At 43.5% G+C, this 13,354-nt stretch overlaps 1 protein-coding gene across 9 annotated transcripts in view; it reads right to left on the reverse strand.

Moving 5' to 3' along the window:
* LOC110529177 (ryanodine receptor 3) overlaps nucleotides 1-13,354 on the reverse strand; it is a 245,343-nt gene that overhangs the window by 2,439 nt on the left and 229,550 nt on the right. For 3 of the 9 annotated variants that reach the window (XM_036984659.1, XM_036984663.1, XM_036984662.1), the window contains 14 exons: nucleotides 12,038-12,081; nucleotides 10,900-11,068; nucleotides 10,595-10,681; nucleotides 9,276-9,449; nucleotides 8,974-9,104; nucleotides 8,634-8,676; nucleotides 6,833-6,960; nucleotides 5,941-6,001; nucleotides 5,514-5,660; nucleotides 3,196-3,330; nucleotides 1,037-1,193; nucleotides 711-775; nucleotides 259-359; nucleotides 27-78 (listed from right to left, as the gene is read on the reverse strand). In XM_036984659.1, coding sequence (XP_036840554.1) covers nucleotides 27-78; nucleotides 259-359; nucleotides 711-775; nucleotides 1,037-1,193; nucleotides 3,196-3,330; nucleotides 5,514-5,660; nucleotides 5,941-6,001; nucleotides 6,833-6,960; nucleotides 8,634-8,676; nucleotides 8,974-9,104; nucleotides 9,276-9,449; nucleotides 10,595-10,681; nucleotides 10,900-11,068; nucleotides 12,038-12,081 — 1,494 coding nt within the window. Of the gene's footprint in view, nucleotides 1-26; nucleotides 79-258; nucleotides 360-710; nucleotides 776-1,036; nucleotides 1,194-1,292; nucleotides 2,994-3,195; nucleotides 3,331-5,513; nucleotides 5,661-5,940; nucleotides 6,002-6,832; nucleotides 6,961-7,265; nucleotides 7,371-7,942; nucleotides 8,478-8,633; nucleotides 8,677-8,973; nucleotides 9,105-9,275; nucleotides 9,450-10,594; nucleotides 10,682-10,899; nucleotides 11,069-12,037; nucleotides 12,082-13,354 lie in introns of those variants that run through there. The other 6 variants (XM_036984657.1, XM_036984658.1, XM_036984655.1 and 3 more) reach the window with 4 other exon arrangements.

Consider the following 13,354-nt stretch of genomic DNA (forward strand, 5'->3'; position numbering starts at 1 on the left):
ATAAAGAGAAGTGTTATTGTACGTACCTGACCCGTGTGTTCAGTCTCGTCCTTGTTGATGAGGTACATCAGGAAGAAGCTGCACAAGGACAAAAGCAGTGTCAGAGGAGGCCAGATTGATCAAAAAATATTAACTCAGACATTCATCCAGAGCCTCCTTGGTTAAGCACATCTAATTCAATTCAAACGAGAGCCTTTTAATGGAGCAGCTCTGGTCATATGTGCTTGAACAACATCCTCATGTCAGTTATGTACTCACAGGTAGTTGGCCAGGTTGTGCTCTTGTAAGGTGTGGGTCTCAAAGCCGTGGGGTGTCGTGTCAAAGTAGTCGTTTCCAATTCCACAGATGAAGCATTTAGTCTACAAGAGGATGGAATGTGTTAATCAGATACATTCCCCTTCCTTAACATATTAGCGTTTATTCAAGAGGATAAAATGTTCTGTTGTGAAGAATATGGAATCGTGTCAATGACTTAACAACAACAGAATAACATTGCTGTTTCCTAACATTGATACAGTAGGTTCTAGGTGAGACCAGGTGAACTCTCACCTCCAGACCAGGTGAACTCTCACCTCCAGACCAGGTGAACTCTCACCTCCAGACCAGGTGAACTCTCACCTCCAGACCAGGTGAACTCTCACCTCCAGACCAGGTGAACTCTTACCTCCAGACCAGGTGAACTCTTACCTCCAGACCAGGTGAACTCTTACCTCCATATCCTCCTTCACCTGCTCCTGCTGGTCTCTCAGTTCCCCAAACGCATCAATAATCAAACCTGGAGTATTGAATAAGACAGCATTTTAACTTCACATTTATTACACAGGAAAGCCTAGTCCTCTCGGCTGTTGTTTTAAACAGCAAGAAGCCAAATACAAATGGTTCCCAACCTGGGGTTCTGGTACCCCGGGGGTACCAATCCTATCCACAGGGGGTATTTGGGAAGACTCGTATGACTCATATCGTATGGAAAAACAATGTGATCGGAGGTACGGTAACCAAACAAGGATGAGAACCAGCGGCCTAGTAGATAACGTACCCTGGATGATGGCCAGGAGGATGACGATGACGAAGAAGAAGAAGGTAATGTCGAAGAGGATACGCCACAGCTCGTAGGGGTCTCCGGCCGGGTCCTCGAGCTCATCACCGATACCACCGCCGGCCCTCACCCCCGCGTACAGGTGGAACAGATAGCACTGAGCAGGATATATAGGAGGAACAGATAGCACTGAGCAGAATATACAGGTGGAACAGATAGCACTGAGCAGGATATACAGGAGGAACAGATAGCACTGAGCAGGATATACAGGAGGAACAGATAGCACTGAGCAGGATATACAGGATGAGCAGATAGCACTGAGCAGGATATACAGGAGGAACAGAGGAACAGATAGCACTGAGCAGGATATACAGGAGGAACAGAGGATCAGATAGCACTGAGCAGGATATACAGGAGGAACAGAGGATCAGATAGCACTGAGCAGGGTATACAGGAGGAACAGAGGATCAGATAGCACTGAGCAGGATATACAGGAAGAACAGATAGCACTGAGCAGGATATACAGGAGGAACAGATAGCACTGAGGAGGATATACAGGAGGATCAGATAGCACTGAGCAGGATATACAGGAAGAACAGATAGCACTGAGCAAGATATACAGGAGGAACAGAGGATCAGATAGCACTGAGCAGGATATACAGGAAGAACAGATAGCACTGAGCAGGATATACAGGAAGAACAGATAGCACTGAGCAGGATATACAGGAGGAACAGAGGATCAGATAGCACTGAGCAGGATATACAGGAAGAACAGATAGCACTGAGCAGGATATACAGGAAGAACAGATAGCACTGAGCAGGATATACAGGAGGAACAGATAGCACTGAGCAGGATATACAGGAGGAACAGATAGCACTGAGCAGGATATACAGGAAGAACAGATAGCACTGAGCAAGATATACAGGAGGAACAGATAGCACTGAGCAGGATATACAGGAGGAACAGAGGAACAGATAGCACTGAGCATGATATACAGGAGGAACAGATAGCACTGAGGAGGATAAACAGGAGGAACAGATAGCACTGAGCAGGATATACAGGAGGAACAGATAGCACTGAGCAGGATATACAGGAGGAACAGATAGCACTGAGCAGGATATAGAGGAGGAGCAGATAGCACTGAGCAGGATATACAGGAGGAGCAGATAGCACTGAGCAGGATATAGAGGAGGAGCAGATAGCACTGAGCAGGATATACAGGAGGAGCAGATAGCACTGAGCAGGATATACAGGAGGAGCAGATATCACTGAGCAGGATATACTGGAGGAACAGATAGCACTGAGCAGGATATACAGGAGGAACAGATAGCACTGAGCAGGATATACAGGAGGAACAGAGGATCAGATAGCACTGAGCAGGATATACTGGAGGAACAGATAGCACTGAGCAGGATATACAGGAGGAACATATAGCACTGAGCAGGATATACAGGAGGAACAGAGGATCAGATAGCACTGAGCAGGATATACAGGAGGAGCAGATAGCACTGAGCAGGATATACAGGAGGAGCAGATAGCACTGAGCAGGATATACAGGAGGAACAGATAGCACTGAGCAGGATATACAGGAGGAACAGATAGCACTGAGCAGGATATACTGGAGGAACAGATAGCACTGAGCAGGATATACAGGAGGAGCAGATAGCACTGAGCAGGATATACAGGAGGAACAGATAGCACTGAGCAGGATATACTGGAGGAACAGATAGCACTGAGCAGGATATACAGGAGGAGCAGATAGCACTGAGCAGGATATACAGGAGGAACAGATAGCACTGAGCAGGATATACTGGAGGAACAGATAGCACTGAGCAGGATATACAGGAGGAACAGATAGCACTGAGCAGGATATACAGGAGGAACAGATAGCACTGAGCAGGATATACTGGAGGAACAGATAGCACTGAGCAGGATATACAGGAGGAACAGATAGCACTGAGCAGTATGTGTAGCAGTTTTTGGATTCCTTCCTACAACATGTTCTGTGAGTTGTGGAATTAACTCCAACCAAGCCATCTATTAGTGGCTGTGTATGGATGTGTATGACTGACTGATACGTGCTATGACACAGTATCAATACTACTTTGTTGAGTCATCTACTAGCAGTGAGTAGAGGGGTGTGTTTGTGCAGACTTACAGTCATCATGTCGTCACACTTCATATCAGGTGCGTCCTCGTCCTCGCTCTTGTTGTAGAACTTCCTGAAGAAGTTGAAGGCCACCACAGTATACAGATACACCACCACCGCCAACAGACCTACGGTCAGCACCAACTGTAGAGAGAGAGAGAGAGAGAGACAGAGAGAGGGAGAGACAGGGAGAGACAGAGAGAGACAGAGAGAGAGAGACAGAGAGAGAGAGACAGAGAGAGAGACAGAGAGAGAGACAGAGAGAGAGACAGAGAGAGAGACAGAGAGAGAGACAGAGAGAGAGACAGAGAGAGAGACAGAGAGAGAGACAGAGAGAGACAGAGAGAGACAGGGAGAGGGAGCGACAGGGAGAGACAGAGAGAGAGACAGAGAGAGAGACAGAGAGAGAGAGAGACAGAGAGAGAGACAGAGAGAGAGAGAGACAGAGAGAGAGAGAGAGAGAGAGAGAGAGACAGAGAGAGAGAGAGAGAGAGGGAGAGACAGAGGGAGAGACAGAGGGAGAGACAGAGGGAGAGAGACAGAAGGAGAGAGACAGAGGGAGAGAGAGAGAGAGAGAGACACAGAGGGAGACAGAGGGAGAGACAGAGGGAGAGAGGACATTCATATTCACCGTGTTCTCTACATACAGAAATGTAGTGTGTTGAGCAGGGGTTGGAACCGGTTCAGGGAACAGAACCAAAAAATATAATTTTGTTTTTAGAGGAACGGAAGCATAATCGGTATAGAATGTGATCTCTGGTGTTCCTGAACAGAACCAGTATTTTATTATCTTGAGAACCCATTAATAATATTATTTTTAGTTCACAAAATATTCCTAATGTCTAGTATATCATTGTGTAATTTGGTTAAGTTACAATGTTAGTCATAGTCTCAACACATTCCAGTTCACCACGTCATGATGTTCAGCGCTTCAAGGCAAGTATCCCTCCGCTCTCTCATCTCGCTCCTGCACTTATCTGACCAATCAAGTATATTATCAACTATCTTACCTGGTCTGAAGCTGCTCTAGCGTCGCTAATTTGTTGAGTAAATTTCACAGGTTTTTAAAGAAATCACGAAAGGGAACTATATGAAAAAATATTTTTGGGCTCGAACTGGTTCAGAACTTTTAAAAACATTTTTTATGGAACAATAGGAACATTACTTAGGTTCCAAACCTTGGTGTTGAGATCTTGGTAAAATAAAATAAACAAAACTTTACTTGACTTGACTAGAATGAGGATATCAACCTTTCGTAATCAGCAACCAGACATGGGTCAAATTTAAAATGTAATTTGTATCTCTATGCATTCAAATTGCCATTGATAAAATGCCATTGTGTTTCGTTGTCTGTAGCTAAGGCCTGCCCATACCATAACCCCACCGCCACCATGGGGCACTCTGTTCACAATGTTGACATCAGCAAACCGCTCACCCACACAACGCCATACAGTTGTGAGGCCGGTTGGACGCACTGACAAATTCTCTGTAATGACTTTGAAGTCTCACAGTAGAAAAATGAACATTAAATTATCTGGCAACAGCTCTGGAGGACATTCCTGCAGTCAGCATGTCAATTGCACGCTCCCTCAAAATGTGTGACATCTGTGGTATTGTGTTGTGTAACAAAATGACACATTTTAGAGTGGCCTTTTATTGTGTCCAGCGCAAGGTGCACCTGTGTAACGATCATGATGTTTAATTAGCTTCTTGATATGCCACACCTGTCAGGTAGATGCATTATATAGGGAGGATAAATGCTCACTCAGGGATGTAAACAAATTTGTGCACCAAATTTGAGAAATAAGTTTTTATTTTGTATTTCAGCTCATGAAACATGGGACCAACACTTTACATGTTGTGTTTACATATATTTTTTCAGTGTATGAGATGCGCTCGATTTAGCTTGGAGTTTTTCGAAAGTACAGGTATTTGACATGTATTTGACCCAGATCTGAAAGCACCCTATTGCCCCATGTGTCTGTCTGGGAGGATCTTCCTTCCTTCTCATCACTAAAGTGATATAACTGCTTTCCCATGTGTTTTCAGATCATTGCAGACAAAGGGAGAGGAGGCGACTTTAGACTATTGAGATGTCCCCTGATCTACAGTCTAGTGGTTCAAATGTCTATGTGATTGGTGGTGTTATTGCCCCATGTGTCTGTCTGGGAGGATCTTCCTTCCTTCTCATCACTAAAGTGATATAACTGTTTTCAGATCATTGCAGACAAAAGGAGAGGAGGCGACTTTAGACTATTGAGATGTCCCCGGATCTACAGTCTAGTGGTTCAAATGTCTATGTGTCTGGTGGTGTTATTGCCACGTGCCTGTTTTCCGTTGTGAGTGACGGAAGACAGGATGGTCCGGAGGGTCTTGAAGCCCATGGCGATGTCCAGCAGATGGGCAGCGAAGAAGAAGTTGTTATAGTGCCCCAGGATGGACATGGTGGCGTACCAGATCAGGTACAGGAACGACTGACATGACAGAACAAGGAAATGTGAAGCTCAGTCCGTACACTTCATCAGTCTAAAAATCTACTTGAAATCCTTCGTCCTTTCACCTTTGTGTTTGCCGTTTGGAAGGGACTGGATAGGTGTAAGCAGTATGGTGAGGGCTCCAGCAAGCCTCCTGATGGCCTCCGGGTGGTTTGACCATACTGCTTACACCTATCCAGAGCCCTACTGCCAGCCACAAACACTGAAAGGGGAGGGGCTAGGTTGACAGTTTGGCTTTACTGAGGGAGTAAACACTTACGTTGTCAGTCAGCACCACTCCCATTTTCCAGATGTGGTACTTGGTGTCGATAGAGCTCAACCTACCATAGGGAAACAGACAGAGGTTTCTTAGCTGGGAAACAGACAGAGATTTCTTAGGTGGGAAACAGACAGAGGTTTCTTATCTGGGAAACAGACAGAGGTTTCTTAGCTGGGAAACAGACAGAGGTTTCTTAGCTGGGAAACAGACAGAGGTTTCTTAGCTGGGAAACAGACAGAGGTTTCTTAGCTGGGAAACAGACAGAAGTTTCTTAGCTGGGAAACAGACAGAGGTTTCTTAGCTGGGAAACAGACAGAGGTTTCTTAGCTGGGAAACAGACAGAGGTTTCTTAGCTGGGAAACAGACAGAGGTTTCTTAGCTGGGAAACAGACAGAGGTTTCTTAGCTGGGAAACAGACAGAGGTTTCTTAGGTGGGAAACAGACAGAGATTTCTTAGGTGGGAAACAGACAGAGGTTTCTTAGCTGGGAAACAGACAGAGGTTTCTTAGCTGGGAAACAGACAGAGGTTTCTTAGGTGGGAAACAGACAGAGGTTTCTTAGCTGGGAAACAGACAGAGGTTTCTTAGCTGGGAAACAGACAGAGGTTTCTTAGCTGGGAAACAGACAGAGGTTTCTTAGCTGGGAAACAGACAGAGGTTTCTTAGCTGGGAAACAGACAGAGGTTTCTTAGCTGGGAAACAGACAGAGGTATCATCATGTATTTTACTGTGTTGATATGAGAGGATTACTTTCTCACCAGCGCTTAACTAAACTGAGGTACTATGTCTATCACTATGTTTATTAGCTATGTGTTTTATTGGTGATGCATCAGCCTGCATTCACATTATTAAGAGTTTTGTTAGGATGATGTGAGAAGTGTGGATTGTCTCACCAGGATACAAGAGAAGCCGCCTCCACCACGGTCTCCTGAGTAGGGTCGAAGTCCAGGGCGCTCTTATCCAGACCCAACAGCTCAGCTATCCGCTCAGCTCCGTACAGGTCTCCATACTTATTAATGACCTGTAACCAGACGAAAACAGGTCTCCATACTAATTAATGACCTATAGACAGACACATACAGGTCTCCAGACTAATTAATGACCTATAGACAGACACATACAGGTCTCCATACTAATTAATGACCTATAGACAGACACATACAGGTCTCCATACTAATTAATGACCTATAGACAGACACATACAGGTCTCCAGACTAATTAATGACCTATAGACAGACACATACAGGTCTCCATACTAATTAATGACCTATAGACAGACACATACAGGTCTCCAGACTAATTAATGACCTATAGACAGACACATACAGGTCTCCATACTTATTAATGACCTGTAACCAGACAAAAACAGGTCTCCAGACTAATTAATGACCTATAGACAGACACATACAGGTCTCCATACTTATTAATGACCTATAGACAGACACATACAGGTCTCCAGACTAATTAATGACCTATAGACAGACACATACAGGTCTCCAGACTAATTAATGACCTATAGACAGACACATACAGGTCTCCATACTAATTAATGACCTATAGACAGACACATACAGGTCTCCAGACTAATTAATGACCTATAGACAGACACATACAGGTCTCCAGACTAATTAATGACCTATAGACAGACAAAACAAGGTCCCCAGACTAATTAATGACCTATAGACAGACAAATCAAGGTCTCCAGACTAATTAATGACCTATAGACAGACACATACAGGTCTCCAGACTAATTAATGACCTATAGACAGACACATACAGTTCTCCAGACTAATTAATGACCTACAGACAGACACATACAGGTCTCCAGACTAATTAATGACCTATAGACAGACACATACAGGTCTCCAGACTAATTAATGACCTATAGACAGACACATACAGGTCTCCAGACTAATTAATGACCTATAGACAGACACATACAGGTCTCCAGACTAATTAATGACCTATAGACAGACACATACAGGTCTCCAGACTAATTAATTACCTATAGACAGACACATACAGGTCTCCAGACTAATTAATGACCTATAGACAGACACATACAGGTCTCCAGACTAATTAATGACCTATAGACAGACACATACAGGTCTCCAGACTAATTAATGACCTATAGACAGACACATACAGGTCTCCAGACTAATTAATGACCTACAGACAGACACATACAGGTCTCCAGACTAATTAATGACCTATAGACAGACACATACAGGTCTCCAGACTAATTAATGACCTATAGACAGACACATACAGGTCTCCAGACTAATTAATGACCTATAGACAGACACATACAGGTCTCCAGACTAATTAATGACCTACAGACAGACACATACAGGTCTCCAGACTAATTAATGACCTATAGACAGACACATACAGGTCTCCAGACTAATTAATGACCTATAGACAGACACATACAGGTCTCCAGACTAATTAATGACCTATAGACAGACACATACAGGTCTCCAGACTAATTAATGACCTATAGACAGACACATACAGGTCTCCAGACTAATTAATGACCTATAGACAGACACATACAGGGAAAGACATACGGTTTGTGTTTATAAGATTTGTTATACTACACTATGACATTATACTGTGTAGAACTTGTGTAGAATTCTGTGTGAATAACATTACTATTCTACATGTTTATATTAGTTTTGAAATCCCACCTACCTTTCGTTTGATAAACTTGTCCCAGTAATTATTGGGGAAGGACCTTGAGAAAAATAAGATAGACATGGTGTCAGTCGTTCAATGTCCCTCCAATTCTATTGGGAACTTCCATCTGAAGCTGGTGACTTGTTCAACTGACTTTACACAGTGGTTGACTTGGGCAGGAGTTTCCGGGAACTGAGTACCGGCACCTCACATGTTCTACCGCTTGAGTTCCTGCACTTCTCATAGAATCTCAGCTCAAAAGTATTGTGGAGCTCCCGCACCTAAATATAAACAGTACCGGCACCTGTTTCAGTCCAAGTCAGGCACTGAGTGTACCTCCGTGGTAATGACTCACGGTGTGTTGATGACGAGGCGGTCCCACTGTCCTGTGATGTCATCGTCTGCCGGCTGCTCTGTGATGTAGAGACCTTCAAACTCCAAGAGCCTGGCGATCCCTTTCTCTCGCTTAAACACCACCAGAGGCACCTGGGAGGGAAATGGACGACAGAGAGAGAAAAAAGGGGAGAGAGGAGAAAAATTTAGGAAGAAGATCATTAGAATACAACGACGGACCGAGACAAACGGGTAGGCAGACGGACAGAAAGATGTTGCGAAACGATGTGATCGGGTGCTGATTGATTAAATGATTGGAATCACCTTGAGAAAGTAGTAGCCAATCAAACAGAGGACAGAGAGGGCGGTGTGGAACACAGCAAGGAAACACAGTGTAGGAGCCATGTAGCCTGTACTCTCCTCCAGGACAAAGTACTCCTCACCACCTTCATCATCATCATCAGAACTAGTCCAGGAGTCATCCTCATCAGCAGTCACCTGAGGGCAGACGACCCCACGGAGAAAATGTGTTTTTATTTCTATGAAAAACTGCACAATGGTCAAATCGCAGCAAACACACAACCAGCTCACAACGTTGTCTCAAAGTTGACTCCAAGTGGTCATCCAGGCAGCCAGGTCGTTCAAGATTGATGTCAAAATTGGACATCTGTCTCACGTCCTGATGACGTCGGGGAATGCCTTCACAACCACTATCAAGTAGGCTTGGTTTTTGCTAGTGTGTTGTGGATAGGCGTAAACCCATGACTCTGGATCAGAAGGTTGTGTGTTCGATCCCAGTTGTGGGTTTTGACTCTATCCCTAACCTGAACCCTCACCTTAACCATTAATAACCCTATCCCTAACCTTAACCCTTACCTTAACCATTAATAACCCTATCTCAAACCTTAACCCTTACCTTAACCATTAATAACCCTATCTCAAACCTTAACCCTTACCTTAACCATTCATAACCCTATCCCTAACCTTAACCCTTACCTTAACCATTCATAACCCTATCCAAACCTTAACCATTAATAACCCTATCCCTAACCTTAACCCTTACCTTAACCATTAATAACCCTATCCCTAACCTGAACCCTTACCTTAACCATTCATAACCCTTACCTTAACCATTCATAACCCTAGCCAAACCTTAACCCTCACCTTAACCATTCATAACCCTATCCCTAACCTTAACCCTTACCTTACCCATTCATTACCCTATCCAAACCTTAACCATTCATAACCCTATCCAAACCTTAACCATTCATAACCCTATCCAAACCTTAACCCTTACCTTAACCATTCATTACCCTATCCAAACCTTAACCCTTACCTTAACCATTCATAATAAGTGACTAAACTTAACCCTTACCTTCAAAATGTGTCATTTTGAAGAAATTGAATGATAAAGATCAGCGGGAGCAACAAAAACACTTCTAAATTTGACGTTTGGAGAACGTGGATGAACGTCTAATTCAGCAGTGAGGCTATGAGCTTGTCACATACAAGAGCCTGGTTATTGCTAAAGAACTGTCACCGTATGGTGGGAAAGAAAACACCTCATCTCTCCATCAACGCAATAACTATTAGCAACTTGTAGAAAAGAGAGCAAGAAAACATTAAAGGTCATAATAAATTACCCTGTAGAACAGTAGAATGAAGTTGATGGCAAACGCCACAAACAGAGCCAGGAAACGCATGTTGTAGAAGTTCCGAGCCAACGTGTTCTGGAACACATGGAACACAAAGTTAGACATTCAGTCATGATAATACATTTAGTCATTATCATTTAAAGCAGTCTTCTGAGGTGAGCGTGACTGCAATGAAGACAACGTGGAAGGTCACTGTTGACAGCAGGTGGCAGGCAGAAAAGCTATTTCTGGAGAGAGATTACCCGCGCCCAATACACGTAAATGTAGAACAAACACAATGTCTGATGTATTACCAGCATCTTGGCCTGGTAGATCTCCAGCCCAGCAAAGAAGCTGGCAAAGAAGGAAGTAGGAGCATCCTTTGATTGGCCGTTTCTGGACTTGGGGGCGGGCTTCTCTTGAGCCACTTCCTCTTTAGGCTCCTCCTCCTTGGCCTTGTCTTCCTTCTCCTTCTTCTCTGTGCTGTGAGAACACAAGATGGCCGCCGATCTGTTATCGATCTGACACCAGCACATAGCTCTGACAACTGTTAGAGAGCTGAAATCCCAACACAACACAACACACCACACACTACAACACAACACACCACAACACAACACACTACAACACACCACACCACACACTACAACACACTACAACACAACACACTACAACACAACACACCACAACACAACACACTACAACACAACACACCACAACACACCACAACACAACACACAACACACTACAACACAACACAACACAAAACAACACACCACAACACAACACAAAACACCACAACACTACACACCACAACACAACACACCACAACACTACACACCACAACACTACACACCACAACACACCACAACACTACACACCACAACACAACACACAACAACACAACACACAACACACTACAACACAACACACTACAACACAACACACCACAACACAACACACTACAACACAACACACCACAACACACCACAACACAACACACAACACACTACAACACAACACACCACAACACAAAACAACACACCACAACACAACACAAAACACCACAACACTACACACCACAACACAACACACCACAACACTACACACCACAACACTACACACCACAACACAACACTACACACCACAACACAACACACAACAACACAACACTACAACACACAACACAAACACAGCACACAGCACAACACAAACACAGCACACAACACAGTCTTTCGTTTCATTCAATTATTTTCATTTTAAAAAAGTATTATCAATTCAAATCAAACTCTTATTTAAAATAACAAACTGTCAAGATACGAGCAACCGAGCACAGGATTGGAATGTATGTTTTAAATACACTATAAATCAAGTTGATTTTAACATGCCATTCATGTTACATAGCTGAAGTAAACATACACAGACAGATAAATAAATGTATAGACTACTCACTCTGCTTTCTCTGGTTCCGACTCTTTAGTTTCTTTAACAGCCTTCTACATGAGACAGACAACAGATGATTAGAGAGGATCAGTCTTCTACATGAGACAGACAACAGATGATTAGAGAGGATCAGTCTTCTACATGAGACAGACAACAGATGATTAGAGAGGATCAGTCTTCTACATGAGACAGACAACAGATGATTAGAGAGGATCAGTCTTCTACATGAGACAGACAACAGATGATTAGAGAGGATCAGTCTTCTACATGAGACAGACAACAGATGATTAGAGAGAATCAGTCTTCTACATGAGACAGACAACATATGATGAGAGAGGTACAGTCTTCTACATGAGACAGACAACATATGATTAGAGAGGATCAGTCTTCTACATGAGACAGACAACATATGATTAGAGCGGATCAGTCTTCTACATGAGACAGACAACAGATGATTAGAGAGGATCAGTCTTCTACATGAGACAGACAACATATGATTAGAGAGGATCAGTCTTCTACATGAGACAGACAACAGATGATTAGAGAGGATCAGTCTTCTACATGAGACAGACAACAGGAGGTTAGAGAGGTTCAGTCTTCTACATGAGACAGACAACAGAAGGATAGAGACGATCAGTCTTCTACATGAGACAGACAACAGATGGTTAGAGAGTATCAGTCTTCTACATGAGACAGACAACAGATGATTAGAGAGGATCAGTCTACTACATGAGACAGACAACAGAAGGATAGAGAGGATTAGTCTTCTACATGAGACAGACAACAGAAGGATAGAGAGGATCAGTCTTCTACATGAGACAGACAACAGATGATTATAGAGGTTCAGTCTTCTACATGAGACAGACAACAGGAGGTTAGAGAGGTTCAGTCTTCTACATGAGACAGACAACAAAGGATAGAGAGTATCAGTCTTCTACATGAGACAGACAACAGATGATTAGAGAGGATCAGTCTACTACATGAGACAGACAACAGAAGGATAGAGAGGATTAGTCTTCTACATGAGACAGACAACAGAAGGATAGAGAGGATCAGTCTTCTACATGAGACAGACAACAGAAGGATAGAGAGGATCAGTCTTCTACATGAGACAGACAACAAAGGATAGAGAGTATCAGTCTTCTACATGAGACAGACAACAGATGATTAGAGAGGATCAGTCTACTACATGAGACAGACAACAGAAGGATAGAGAGGATTAGTCTTCTACATGAGACAGACAACAGAAGGATAGAGAGGATCAGTCTTCTACATGAGACAGACAACAGAAGGATAGAGAGGATCAGTCTTCTACATGAGACAGAC

Source organism: Oncorhynchus mykiss, chromosome 8 (assembly GCF_013265735.2).
Source record: "Oncorhynchus mykiss isolate Arlee chromosome 8, USDA_OmykA_1.1, whole genome shotgun sequence".
NCBI lineage: Eukaryota > Metazoa > Chordata > Actinopteri > Salmoniformes > Salmonidae > Oncorhynchus > Oncorhynchus mykiss.